At 41.0% G+C, this 14,922-nt stretch overlaps 1 protein-coding gene across 3 annotated transcripts in view; it reads right to left on the bottom strand.

The window, feature by feature from the left end:
• NBAS (NBAS subunit of NRZ tethering complex) overlaps window positions 1-14,922 on the bottom strand; it is a 376,509-nt gene that overhangs the window by 218,961 nt on the left and 142,626 nt on the right. For all 3 annotated transcript variants that reach the window (XM_058668260.1, XM_058668259.1, XM_058668261.1), the window contains 3 exons: window positions 13,956-14,185; window positions 9,016-9,128; window positions 2,054-2,167 (listed from right to left, as the gene is read on the bottom strand). In XM_058668260.1, coding sequence (XP_058524243.1) covers window positions 2,054-2,167; window positions 9,016-9,128; window positions 13,956-14,185 — 457 coding nt within the window. The remainder of the gene's footprint in view (window positions 1-2,053; window positions 2,168-9,015; window positions 9,129-13,955; window positions 14,186-14,922) is intronic.

Below are 14,922 nucleotides of genomic sequence, written 5' to 3'. Positions count from 1 at the left end.
TAGCTTCCACATTAAACCCAGAAAAACAGAATATGGCCAAGATGACCCCAAACAGCAGAAATTAAAACACTATTCTACAATACTGAAGAACATTCTTCACATTAAATACTGATAGAGAACCCACACATAAAAAATTCATATACAACTCCTGATACTATATCCTGATACAAAAGCAATAAAAGGAAAATTTATCCCAGAAGAAGGAAAAGGAAAATGTACAACACTCCAGAAGTATTCTCATAAGTTTTTATAAACTAGATCCTTATGAAATTCTCCCGATTAGCAAAATTCTTTTTATATGCATGAACTTACCTGGGTCTCCCATAACTTACTGGTAAATAAAGAGACTGTTTTCATCGTCCAGACGCATAAATCACACTGGAATTAGTCTAATTCAACATTGAATTTTCCCTCTGGTCTTCTACTATCTCCTAAAATCAGTAACTAGCCCCAACCACAGTACTAACACCTTTCTAAATCTGCTACAACTTCAAAAGCAAATAAATCAATGCTGTACTTTCCATTAACCCTGAAGATACTGGCAAGAAAACATTTACTGAAATGAGAGATGCTAGGAGTAAGACTTTATATATTAGTGTTTTTAAATACTAACATTCTTGTGCATTAAACTTGCTATGAGATAAAAATGTAAACTAAATCCCTTTATCTTTGAACCTATATGTCTAAAAATAATACAATTTGAATCCAGTGCTTATGGAAGAAAACAGTTCTCATAGCTATAAGCATAAACCAGAAATACAAAGGAAAATTATTTTAAAAGGCTCTAATAAGAACATTGTGAGTAAAGAAACAAAACCTAGTCAAAAAATTTTTCCTTGAAAGACATGGTCTGAAATTTAACCGTGCTAATCTAAGCCATTTTAAGGTGTATAGAACACGGTTGAATATAAATCAAAATTGAAATGTCTATGAAGAAGTCACAGGTTGTGGTTGAGAACCTGCATTTTCCTATTAACATATTGGTTAATTAATACCATGTCAATAAATGCCACAATGTTGTAAATGGTTGGAAATATTATGTTGGGGCTTTTAATTGATTGGGATGATACTCTGCCGGCTCTACCTTCAGACCAGAGATGGTCTCACCAAGAAACCATTGAACTCACCAGGACAATAAGATGCTGGACTTTATGCTTGGTAAATACCTCCAATGAAAGAATGTCAACTGAATTTGAACTATGGAAAGGCAACAAGGTGGAGCAATCCGCCATGGGGGGAGGGTGTGGGGAGGGGCGGGGGGAATCCCAGTGCATAAAAAATGTATCACATAATGCAATGTAATTAATTTAAAAAAATGAAATGCAATAAAAATATGTTTAAAAAAAAAAGAAATTTAACCGTGCTAAAACAGATAACTTAACTCTCTGATCCTCAAATTTCTCTGAATGCCATTATTATCACCCCAAGCAAATGGTAAATGCACAAAGTTTTGAACCAGGGCACACTGCAGTGGCCTAGCAGCTAAAGCCCTTGACTTGAATATGCCAGGATCCCAGATGGGCACCAGTTCTAATCTCAGGAGCCCCACTTCCCATCCAGCCCCCTGCTTGTGGCCTGGGAAAGCAGTCAAGGATGGCCCAAAGCCTTGGGACCCTGCACCTGCATGGGAGATTTGGAAGAGCTCCTGGCTCCTGGCTTCAGACTGGCTCAGCACCAGCCGTTGCACTCACTTGGGGAGGGAATCATTGGACGGAAGATATTTCTCTCTGTCTCTCCTCCTCACTATAAATATATATGTCTGCCTCTCCAATAAAAATAAATAAATCTTTTTTTAAAAGTTTCGAACCAGTTTTTCAGATTCAGAAATGTAAAACCAAAGTTAGACACTGACTGTGAAGGGCTAAGGTGGGCTTTCTGTTCTGGTTCTCACAGCCAACTCATGGCACTCTGAACAAACCTGTCTCCAGCAGCCCTAAATAGGTGCACATTTTTGTAAGAGGCCAAACTTTCCACAAGCAATCATTGGTCACGATCTGAGATTCATTTAGGTGAATGGTTCAACCCTTTTACTTCCTTTTTTTTTTAAACTTACCTGCCACCCTCAGCAACTCTGCAAGACTCAAGAGTTTGCTGGACTGTCTGTAGCACGTGGGAGACTGGGAGACACACTCCTTAATGAGGCTGATACGATCAGAGCGCAGCCGCACTGCAAAAGAAAGACGCAGTACAGACTTGTCACCAGGAACATGACAATAAGGAATAAATGTCTTCGTCGCCAAAGAAAAAATTAAAATTAAAGGCATGTTTGTAATGCAAAAATTCAAAATAAACAATGTACAACATGGATTGCTGCCTTAGAACCAGCTCTCCAACAAATCAAATGAACTGACTCTCTGACACTGGAGAAATGCATCACCTTTTCAAGTATGATCTCATCACACCAGCACATTTTTTTTGTAGGGTTATTTTATTTTTTTTGTAACAGCATTTTTTATTATTATAATTTTAATGAATAAGCCGTGGGATTTCCCTTACCTTCCCAAGTTGTCTCCCCACCCTACTGAGTTCCCTTAAATTATTACTACAGAATATAGCTCTTCAAACAGTCGTATGTCCATCACTGTGGGCATGGACAACGGCACAGAGGCCAGCATCCTATTGTCAAAATATAGCTAACAGTTTCCTTGGCAGTACATCTTTGATCTTGGAGTAGAGATGCATACTCATATCTGGATATGATAGTCTCCATTACATAGTTACTGTACATCTCCTTAAATGAAAAGCCACAATACAAAATCAACAACAGGGAGAAAAACAGAAATTTATAATACCATGAAGTTAAATAACATGCTGAATATGACATTCTACATTACACAGTTACTGTACATCCCCTTAAATGAAAAGTCACAAAAGAAAAAAAGGAATTAAAGATGACATGAAATTAAGTAACATGCTACGGAATGAAATGACTAATGTGTCACTGAAGAAATGAAAATCAAGAATCTTTTTGAGGAAAATGATGCTGCTATATGATATATGCGTCAGTGAAGGATTTAATGAGAAAGTATGTTTGAAGAGATGGAACCAGAAATATCAAAATCCATGAGACATAGTTTCTGTTGATATTTGTTGGTGAGATATGTTTTTCAATGCTCCATTTAATTGCAGTTTCCACTCTACAAGTTCTGCACGTCACCCCTAAAACCATCACACGATCAAAACAGCCATTTGCTGTCTCCAGCATATCATCCTAGTTTTAAAGGAATGAGTCCTCAAATTCCCCCCTATTCTCATTCATAATTTCTTTCCAAAAGTAAACCTAATAATCTCAATTAAACTATTGGGAAAATAAACAAAACACGTTGGGAAGATCCAAGATGGCTGCATAGGTTACGACAGCTACACAAACTGAAGCTGCTCTGGCGCACAGGGAACGGTCAAGGTCAGTGAAACGGCTTCACCTCCAAGGCTCTGATGGAAACTGTTTCACAGAAAGTGAAAAAACAATGACAACTGCAATAAAAAGCGACAATGAAGACTCTGTGGGACCAGAGGAAAGAAGACAGATACCAACACTGCAACCAGCTGCGAAGCACATCAGTGTGAGGCGCCATCTCACCACAATAAGGTAGGAAGAAAGTGCCATGCTCAGCACCGCTCGCAGTTCACGTGAATGCCACAGTTGGCAGTCAAGAACAGATGCTGATCCCAGCAGCATGACAGCCACAGGACAACATGTGGAGTCCACAGCTGTGGGAGTTTGGGAGCACCAGCCCTAGAGCTATGCTCACACACTCCATGCGACCCACCAGGATGTGATCACTTGCTAGGAGTTAACCCATCAAAACAGCCCATGAAAAACTCCGCTCCTACGCCGAGACATCTGGATAGCAACTGTACTAAACCTTGAAACACGGGGACATTAAGGATTTTTCATAAATTTCTTGGTGTCATGAGAATCTATCTGGTGGACATAGGAAAGAACCTACCTTCAATCCACCTCTCCAGACTCATAAGCTCCAGAGCAAATTCCCCTACATATCTTGCAGCCACACTGTAGGACAGGAACAGGTTCAAATCTCATCCCCTGGTCTGGGACTAGGGCAGTGGTATTACAAGTCACAGCACCAGCTGGACTCCCCTAGCAGGACCTGAGGCAGGCGCCAAGCAAAACCCACAGGCCTAGAGCCAAAGCAAGTGGTACCACAAACCCCAGCGTCATGCAGGCTCTCCAGCAGGACAGGGCACAACTACCACTGTCTCCTCCAACACCAAGCACAAGGCAGTGGCTATCACACTGCCCAGAAAGACTGACAGCATGCTCGTTGTGAACCAAGGCAAGCCCTAGTCAGCTAAAAGCCGCGTGTCAATCACTAAGCACCACAGCCGACTAGACAGGTGTGTCACTTACATAGTTGACACTAAGACAGAAGAAACCACTCAGAGACTCTTGGGCTCACAGAGAAGCAAGGCCAATGCAACAAGCCAAATGACACCAGGCATTACACCTAACCCATAAACTCTGCTCCAATAAACCTGTTATAAAGAAGGGATGAGTACATCAGCCAGAAAAATGCCAACCGAGGGATAAAGGAAACATGCAATAGGAAGGCAGCACTGCAGCCTTCCAGAATCAGACACAGAACTGGAGGACATCTGTGAAATGATACACAGCTCAAAACAACAATTGTAAGGAAACTCAATTAGATGCAAGAGAATACAAACTGATTAAGAAATGAAGAAATAAATGTTTGACATGAAAGAAAATATTACTAAGGATTTGGAACTCTTTAAGAAGAACCGAATAGACATTTTGGAGAAGTCAGTACTTTAAGATGCTCAGTGTTTCAGGATGTATGAGGAATATTTTATTTTTGCCTTCCTCTGAGAAAGGTGAAACACAAAGACACTGTTGCAATGTCATCCAGCTCCAAATCCCTGAGCCAGGACTGAAACGCGCATAGCATGCCTAAGTGTTTCCTTAAAGTCAGAAGGCATGTCTTACTTTCTTAATTATTTCAACTCCTAGAATTTAGTAAGTGCATGAATTAATGTTTATCCAATGGAAGGGCAGGGAAATAGGAAGAGAGAAAAGAGGAGATACTGAAAATGGAAAGGAACAATCACAAAGAGAAACGAAAGATGAATGGAGAGAAAGGAAGGAGAAAAATGAGAAGGCAGAGTAAGTGTGCACTAACTCTCTCCACTGAGAAGACGTGCGCAAACACGGCAAAGATATGGTGGATGACCCTCTGCGGCCCTTAACACACTCCAGGCACTATAAGCATACAGAAATACTTATCACAAATAGTCCTACAAGGATTTGTACTGGTATCCTCAGAGAGAGAGAGAGAGAGAGAGAGAGAATGAATTTATTTCTTATAGAAAAGCCAGATTTACACAGAGAAGGAGAGAAAGATCTGCCAACTGCTGGTTCACTCCCCAAGATCTGCAATGGCTGGAGTTAAGCCAACCCCAACCAGGAGGCAGGAACTCCCTCAGGGTCTCCCACACGGCTGCAGGTCCCAAGGCTTTGGGGCCGTCCTCCACTGCTTTCCCAGGCCACAAGCAGGGAGCTGGATCAGATGTGGAGCAGCCAGGACAAAAACCAATGACCATAAGGGATGCTGGTGCTTAGAGACAGAGTATTAGCCAATTAAGCCATCATGTCAGCCCAGCATCCTAATTTTTTTAAGGAGGAAATTCAAAACCAAAGTCATTTAGTAATTATATAGTAACTAGTAGTTAGGCTAATTATAACCACACTGCCCCAAGCCTACAACACTGCCATATCCTAATATATAAAGAATATGCAGAATCACTGAAATAAAAAGGATCATTTCAATATTAAGAAAAATTCAAGCATCAAAATTATGACAAATCACACACATATCCCATGAACAATTATCCCAAATGTGATTCCATATACAATCGCCTTTACATACTATTTCTATTCTTACTTTCTATTAACTCCTTAATTATTACGTAGCTAATACTACATATTATGAGAAACACAATTTCTACAGTGTGGGCAGAGAAAACTTTACAACAAACCCAGGTTGACAAAATAAACAGTGTGCACTAAGTGCAATAAAATTACCTGGACCATAACAACTGTCTCTCTGGCATTTCTAATAACAAGTGACTATTTCTCTGGTATTACTGATAAAAAAAAAAAGGCAGTGGAAATCTAAATTGCATCTCTGGGATAAACATAACACACAATACACAAAGGCAGTATTCCAACTCCATATCAAAAAGGCTATCTGATAGTTGCAACAGGAAACTAAATCAAGATTCCAAGCAGGAAAACTATCAAGACATAGGGGGAAAACGTCTTTCTTAAAACATTCCTCCTACTTGGGTTACCACTCCCACTGGAGGGCTGAAAACCAGGATGGGGCAGGGGTGGCTAGACAGAAAGGCACCCAACAGCATGTGTGTAGGCTGGATAGTGGAGCTGGTTGGGTTGAACTAGGCTTCAATGCCCACTGACATATATGTCAATGTATGTTAACTGAATGGGATGTGGGACAGACTGGACCAGTCTACTGCATATAATGGCAAGCATGGGAACCAGGGCAGGGGGTGGGCCTGGTGGGGGTTATTGTTTGTCACTCTGACTAGGCTGCAACTCCCACTGGTTTATGTGAGGGCCGAGTGTGTGCTAGGCAGAATCAGGCCAGACTGCAACACCCATTGGTTCCAGCGGAAGTCAGCACTGGAAATAGAACCAACCCAGCAATTGCAACCACCAGCTGATTGGGGCGATGGACTGTATCGGGCCCTGTACTTGCAAGTACACACAAGAACGTGGTCTGAGTGCACCTCAGACAAAGTTTCTTTAGGGATCCCCTCAATCAAACTGCCAGACTCAGATCCCTAACCATGAAAAGACAGAGGACAGAACAAATCAACTACCCCAACCATATGTTGGCAGTGAAAAACTGGGCAAATGGAGACTCTAAGGTGGACTATGTCAACCAGTGGATTCTGCAGTTTCGTGCTTGGAGTGGCGAGATTGGCAGCAATTCATAACTGCTGAACTATCAAAACCACTTGAGCAAGACCCTCAGAGCACGCCCCACATTAGCGACCTGGGATGGGTGGCAAACTGGGTAGGGCTTCTCCCTTTACCTCCCCCTTTATCCCAGATACAGGGGGGAAAATGTGGAAATGATAGTCTTACCCACTTTCCTGTAGCCCTTGAACCTTTGTCCCCTAATTAACTAAGTAAAGATTGTAAAAAATAAAATAAAAAAAAAAATTCCTTCACTACAAAAATCTCAGAAGCTACAGCAGGGCAGCAGCTTTGGTTGTGGCCATTTGTATACACCATTAGGATATAGCATGAGTATACACCAATACTACCAGTAAACGCAGCACTAATGAACTACCACAGAAAATCAAGGTCTGGGGCCTGCACTGTGACAAAGTTAGCTCAGCCTCCACCGATGACACCGTCATCCCATATGAATGTGGTTCAAATCCCAGCTGTGCCATTTCCAGTGCAGCCCTCTACTTCCGCACCGGCGAAGGCGGCAGCAGCAGGCAGCTCAGGTATGTGTCTCCCTGCTCTCGGTCTTGCTCTCACTGTCTTTTATTACTGCAACTGTCTTTCAAATAAAGTAAAGTAAATTTTTCTCAAAATAACAGTAAGATTTAATATAAATATTAAAAGCAATTTAATATTTCAAATTTTGATAACACTTGAGGAACTATAAAAATTTTACATAAATTTGCTATTATTTGATATTTGATACATCAGTTGATATCATATCAAAATGGCTAACATTTTTTAATTACTTGGCCTACTAAGAGACACACAGTAGAAGCTTCATTTAGCTCTGGATTGTTTCCTCACTGAAAACTGAAATTAAATAAATACTTGAGGGGAAGTAATGATCTAAGATGTTTGAGAATAAACCCAACATGCTTGTCAGTAACTCAAACACCACAACTTTAAGATGTTTTTATCCAAAAAAAAAAAAAAAAAAAAAAGAAAAGAAAACCACATGAATGGTACAGCTAAGAATTTTCTAGTGACATAACAATCACATCACATATATTTTCTTTATACATGTTTTCATTTCGAAATGACACTGAAGTTGACAATATTACCTTTTTCCATGATAAAGTATTTATCTGATAAGCAAAATTCTAACTTTGAGTACAGTCACAATGAAATCTCCATGAGATTTCATTCTCCACTGGCTCATGCTCTGTAAGATCCACCCAGCTCTGTACAAAGACACCAAGGAACCTGTACAAGACCATCACTAGTTGCAGGTGCTGGGAAATAACAAAAACAGGAAACAATCACAAGAGATGCAGTTGTGGAAAACTACCAAGAAAGAGACAGAGGGATGAAAGCAATTGGCAACACCCCAACCATTAACAGACTCAGGAACACAGACCAAAGATTAGCAGGAAGATGGGCAGGCGCACCAACACACCGAGGTCCAACACTGCAGGAACAGGAAATCCCCCCGCCTGTGCCAGGGGTGGTCAGGTGGGGTCTAACACACCGCAAGCACAAAGCAGACACATGACTGCACGACCAGGGGCCTGCTGGAACGGTGCCAGGCAGCATTCACACTTAGAGGAATGGACTTCAGCAACACTAACATGGCTCTAGTAGGAAATTCTTACTTAGATTTTCATTACTATCACCTGATTAAAAAGAAGAAACCCATGTAATTAAAGAATATTCTGGAATAAGCATTAAAAAAAAGTCTATGGAACTGAAAAACATACAAAAATAATACGTATACCAAAACTAATTTAAACCTCAAACTCTTCCTCATGATCACCAACGCTGATCGTTTTCCCATCTACTAGCCTCACTGCTGTTACTAATGTGACTTCTTTAAACGCCTTAAATGTGGACTTCAAAAACCAAAATTGCAATAAAATGTTGGCTTCTTTTGTGTTTCTACTTCATGTTTCATTTGAAAATGGGGTATACACTGCTAACGGATTAATTATTCAGTTACCTTTTAGCTTAAAAAAGCGAAAACAAACAGAACACTTACTAGTAAGTACAAAACTCACCTTGCAAAGGAAGAATCTTGACCCCAAATTCTTCAAGACATCCAAGGGCCTGAATAAGATCTAGTTCCTCCTGAATGGCAGTGGGTCTGTCGGTTATCAGCTGTAAACAGCACCTAGGAGAAACGAATGTTTAAAAAGAAGTAATGCATGTCAAGCCAAGTTACCTTTCAATATTTAACATGCAATCCCACATACATTCATCAAACATGTACTCCGTGCAACCCAGCAAAGTAGGCAAACAGCACCATCTGCTATCCACAGAAGCGAAGCGCACGCCCAGCGAGGTGCCAGGATTCACCCACAGTTACACCGATGGTATGGAGCGGATTCATCGGGTAAAACACCCTAACTCCACAAAGTGCCCTTCATACTGCTGAAGCCAATGCTAACGACTGCACTGGAAAGCAGGAAAAGCAGAATTCAGACAATTTCTAGCCTCTGTTCTGGGAAAAAAAACACGAGTGTGCTGGTTTGGTCACAACTCAGAATACCAAAAAAAAAAAAAAAAAAGAAATGACTAAAAAAAAACTGTTCAAGATATGTTTTTCTGATGATAAAGGAGAAACGCAATATTTCCACACCTAACACCTTATATTTTATGTACATTTTTGAATATCCAGACAAAATATACTTAAGTATTTTTAGTGAGTAAGGCTATTTCTTTGGAGCGAGCGTTGTGAGTGCATTAAGCCACAGCCTGCAACACCAGCATCCCATACAAGTGCTCCTTGCAATCTAGCTCCCTCCTAATGCAGCTGAGAAAGTGGTGGGAGGAAGGCCCACGCGCTTCTGCGTGCCACCCACGTAGGAAGCTGGAGTCTGGACTCCTGGCTTCAGCATGATCCAGTCCAGACTACGGCAATCACTTGGAGAATGATTTAGGAAAGATGCAACTCTTCTCTATTTCCTCTCTGCAACTCTGTGCTTCAAACAAACAATGAACAAATCTTCTTTTTTAAACATATGAAGGAACGCTGGGGCACAAGACTAGGAAGACAGGCAGACATCAGACCACCAGGGACTTCACGACACAGGTATTAAGGCCCAAAAACTGCATCGGGAGCAATGAATTATAAAGGCCTACTTCACCCTTGCAAACATGTAGCATTTAAATCAACTGAGTACCCACAACCACTGTTGCTTCAAGCAGAACAGGTTTGTAACTGCCATCAAAATCTTACATGCATTTAACTCCTCATCTAGGAATTGTAGTTCAGAAATTTGTACTATAGATAACCTTATACATGTTCAAAGACATAAAATTATAGATGGTCCCTAACATTATGCTGTTTAGATGAAAAGAAACACACAGCTTTTGAAATTTATGAAATTTATAAAAATCAACAGGGGACTGGTGCTGTGTCACGACACACTTAAAGATCACAGTACAAAATCCTGGATGGACACTGGTGTGAGTCCTGGCTGCTCCACGTTCACTTCAACTCCCTGTTAACCTGCCAGAGAAAGCAGCTGAAGATGGCCCAAGTACTTTGGCCCTGCACCCATGTGGGAGACCCAAATTCAGGTCTGGGCTCCCTACTTCCACGTGGGCCAGCTCTGGCTGCTGCAGCCACTTTGGAGAGGAAACCAGCAGATGTAAGATTCACTGTTTCCCTTTCTCTCTTTTCTCTCTCTAATTATGACTCTAAAGCTAACTAAATAAATAAATCTCTCTTTTTTAAAAGGAATAATATACAATCAAAGAAGAATGAAGCAACCCTGTACCCATGGAAAAAGCTTTCAAGCAGCACTGAGTTCCTCTCTGTGAGTGCTGGGAACACAGTACAGAGCAGCCCGTAACTTGGTCCTAGCAGAGGGACTCGGGCAGGGGAGGACGGGCTTCAGACAGCTGCCTTCTACTTCCGTCTTCCTCTTCCTCTCCATCTACAAGAACAGCTACACTAATGAGTGGAAAATGCCTTTTTAACCATTTGCTAACTAAAACAGTTGATTGTTGGAATACATCCAACGGGGTAGCTGGGCCAGCAGAGGCCTATGGGATCCTGCTGCGGAGAGGCTCCGGAAAGAGGAGGCGGAGGGCCTCTCACCCAGAGTGCACTCTTGCCCCAGTGAGTCCTTGGATGTGCTTTCGTGCTTCCCTGATATATGACAAACATCTGTACTTAGCCTATTGTCCTAGATCGAAGCACTGCTCCTTATCAGTATCTCACCCCAATGGCATCCTGCTGCCTTACTAGCTCTCCTGGAACTCTCTGCTTATACACCTGACACGCGCTGTACATCAAACCTGGCCATCTTCACCGATGTCCAAGCTGAACTATGTTTGAGCTGTTGCTTTGCTGGATGTATATAAATGGCAACCCTGGAAATAACCTTTGTCAGTTGCCTAAGACAGCACTGTCTCCCCATTTCTTCACGTTACATCTCCTCTCCAGAAACCTGCAAGGTAAACCTGCAGTTTATGCGAGCCACATTGTCAATACCGCTTGAGAAATATATTTAATTTTATTAACTTTCCTTTAAACAAGCTTAATTTCATACTTTTTTATTTCAAGTTGCAAATTTAAAATCTACATAGCAGGAAGTTCAGTCTTACCATTTCCTTGACTGTCCTATAACTGATTCACATTGTATGTGGATTTTCATGTAAAGTATGCATGCTATTCACATGTGTATTTAATCATGACATTCAATTTTGCACTTATTTGTACTGTTTCTTTTAAATGAAAGTGACTAACTTTGTTGGGAAAAAAAGGACACAGAGGCATTTCTAGATAGTAGGAACCAACCTACTACTGAAAAGAAAAAAAGCATAAAATTCAATAAACTATTTTGAAAGGAGACAAAATAAACTAGTTTAAAAATACATGAAGAATAAGTTAAGGGAATAAAAATGAGGAGTGAGACATGTCTGTACAAAACTCTCTGCATGGTCTGGATATTTACTGTTTTTTTATTATTATTATAGGATGTATATATTTTCAGATTTGCTTATTTATATTTAAAAGGCAGATTTCACAGAAAAGGATCCTCCATTTGCTGGTTCACTCAACAGGTGGCTGCAATGGCTAGAGCTGCGCCAATTTAAAGCCGGGAGCCAGGAGTCAGGAGCCTCTTCTAGATTTCCCACGTGGGTGCAGAGTCCCAAAGTTTTGGATTGTCCTCAACTGCTTTCCCAGACTACAAGCAGGGAAGCTGGAAGGGAGTGGGGCATCCAGAACACAAACCGGCACCCATATGGGATCCTGGCCCATAAAAAGTGAGAATTTAGCACTTAGGTTATCACGCCAGACCCACTTATTGCTTCTTCAATTAAACAAACTAGTTAGTAACACTTTCATCAATTGGGCTGTCACTTACAATGCTGACACCCCATCAATCTCTGGGCTAACATTCCATGGGAAGTAGTGGAAGATGGCATTCTATATATACATTACATTGACACCATACGGCCCAAGTGTGTGGGCCTCTTCCCCCTTCTGGGAGACTCGGATGGATGACAATGCCTTGACAGACCCGAGCTCTGCATGTGGCAGTTACCTGGTGAGTGATCAGCAGCTGCGATTCTCTGTCTCTCTGTCTCTCCCTCTGTCTTTCTGTGTCTTTGTCTGTCTGTCTTTCTCCAAATGTCACTCTGCCTTTCAAAAGAAAAACGCAAAAATAAGGTCATAGGGTGTATGTGCAATTTGCTATGTTCCATGTAGTTGTAAACACTGAACTATACTTGTGTTCACAGACAGCAATCAGCTCAGCATCATGCTGCATCAGATGGCATCTTTCTATAATTACGGGATATTCTGGTGGAGCAGGAAGAGATTCACTAAAGGGAAAATACTAAGAATACTTTTTATAACAATCTCTGAGAAACATCTGCCAAAAAGATTACGTCAAACACGACTCCAAGTTTTGATATTTTCATCATCTGAAACAAAAGTATATTCCATGGGAAAAAATAAATAGAATAGGTAACTACTTTAAACAAAGATTGCCAAATTCAATCGCATGGCTTGAGAAAACATGTTGGAGAACCCTGTCTAGTTGTATGTAACCTTCTCTTTTCCTCCTCCTTCTCAAACAAAACATTTAAAATTTTTAAATAAAGTTTATAGAGGCAGAACAAACAACTCAGCAATTACATAAGAAATTCAGGTCCTCAGAAACATTGTCAATTGTCTGTTAGAAGAAAAAATAAGCTACAAAGTGAATGTCTAGAAATGAATGACAATCCACCCAGTTGTAAGCAAAGTACAACGGGGTCTAAAAGAAAATATCAAAACAAAACCAGATAGACCGATTCTTGCAGAGATGCGCTAGAAGAGAAAGGCCGCGCAGGAGGACTAGGGACTCTAAAGCAGGAGGGGCCCGCAGCAAGGGAGTGTGACATCACTGGTGGCTGGCCAGGGGCTAGCAAGAGGAGCAAACCCACCTCATCACAGAGCAGCTTCTAGAACACTGAAAGCAAAGTTATCCCCCCGGGGCTTCGCAAATTCTCCAGCACATAAATTCAGAAAAACTATCTTTAAATAATGAATAAACTTTCTAGGAAAAAATGCAATGTTACATATATAATTTATGAGAACTGAGATCATGGAACACGGCTTTGTGTTGTTAAACAAGAAGAGTAGATGGAAACAGCAATATAAAAAGGCAAGAGTGAAACTGAATCGCTATTCCAGAAACTTAAATCTGAGGAGGACTTTGGAGTTTTGTCACTGATCAAGTCCCTTGACTCCAAACAGAGCAGACGCCACACACACTTGCAAAACATTTCCACAATTACAAGAATCTTTTTAAACAGAAGAAAAACTACCACAGTTTTTACAGATTATCCACAAAAAATGACTGTGCGTAAATATGGTAGAGAAGCAGTCAAGAGGTACTGCCAGGTATTTCCACCTATCATGTTCAAGCAATAAACAACAGTGTCCGCTTAATCTGGAACGGTGTTTTTTATAGGGAGGGTGAGAGCATGAACCCACCTGGCCAGACCCATGCAGCTGTCAGTGAGGTTGGTGGAAGAGTTGAAGTACTCCCTGCTGGCAGCCAGAACCAAGTCAACGCTCTTCTGGTAACTGACCCTGTACTGGGCTCTCCCCTTGGCGGCCACAGCAGCAGCGGGGGTCACTGGAGAGGCAGTGCAATGCATCATCTGCCCGGCCAGCTGAATGTTCTCAAGACGGCTTGAGCATAAGAGGCTTTCAGTAAATATCTGGGGGGAAAGATCAGCTGCAATCAGTGAAAACACGGCAATTCAATGTTCAGCAGGAAAGTCCAAAACACAAATAAAATTAATTAAAAACACACTCGTCCTAGATATGGGGGACCAGAGAACACTGTGAATATTCTACATGACAATGAGTGATACACTTGAACATGGTTAATCCTGTGGAAAGAGACCCTTAGCTCAATTACACCAATGATCCTTCTGCAAGAAGAAATAGTTTCACAGAACAGATGAGAAAGGCACAGTATTTCAATGTGCCAAAATGAAATTCTGAATAGCTAAAATTTATATTCACTAAAACAAGACCTATTATACTACTTCACTCTCAACAGAGCCCACTTACTGAACTATCTGTAACCAATTCAAATAGATGGAAATCTTCAAATATGACACAAGCACCTGAACCTAAACCCACAAATGTTATACATATACCCTGTTACTAAAATTACAGCATATCATATAATGGTAATGCTTTTGTTTCCAGCTTGAATGTAAAAAGAAAAAAACATTTAACTAAAGCAAGAGATACTTTATGGAAGATATTATGCAAATATCTTCATATTCAACTGGACACTAATGCCAACCATGTAAAATTAATTCTAGGGCCCGGTGCGATAGCATAGTGGCTAAAGTCCTCATCTTGCACGCTCTGGAATCCCATATGGGCGCCGGTTCTAATCCCAGCAGCCCAGCTTCCCATCCAGCTCCCTGCTTGTGGCCTG

This window comes from Ochotona princeps, chromosome 8 (assembly GCF_030435755.1).
Source record: "Ochotona princeps isolate mOchPri1 chromosome 8, mOchPri1.hap1, whole genome shotgun sequence".
In the NCBI taxonomy this organism is placed as follows: domain Eukaryota; kingdom Metazoa; phylum Chordata; class Mammalia; order Lagomorpha; family Ochotonidae; genus Ochotona; species Ochotona princeps.
The sequence above is the reverse complement of the archived record's forward strand: the minus strand, read 5'-3'. Positions and strand labels throughout refer to the sequence as shown.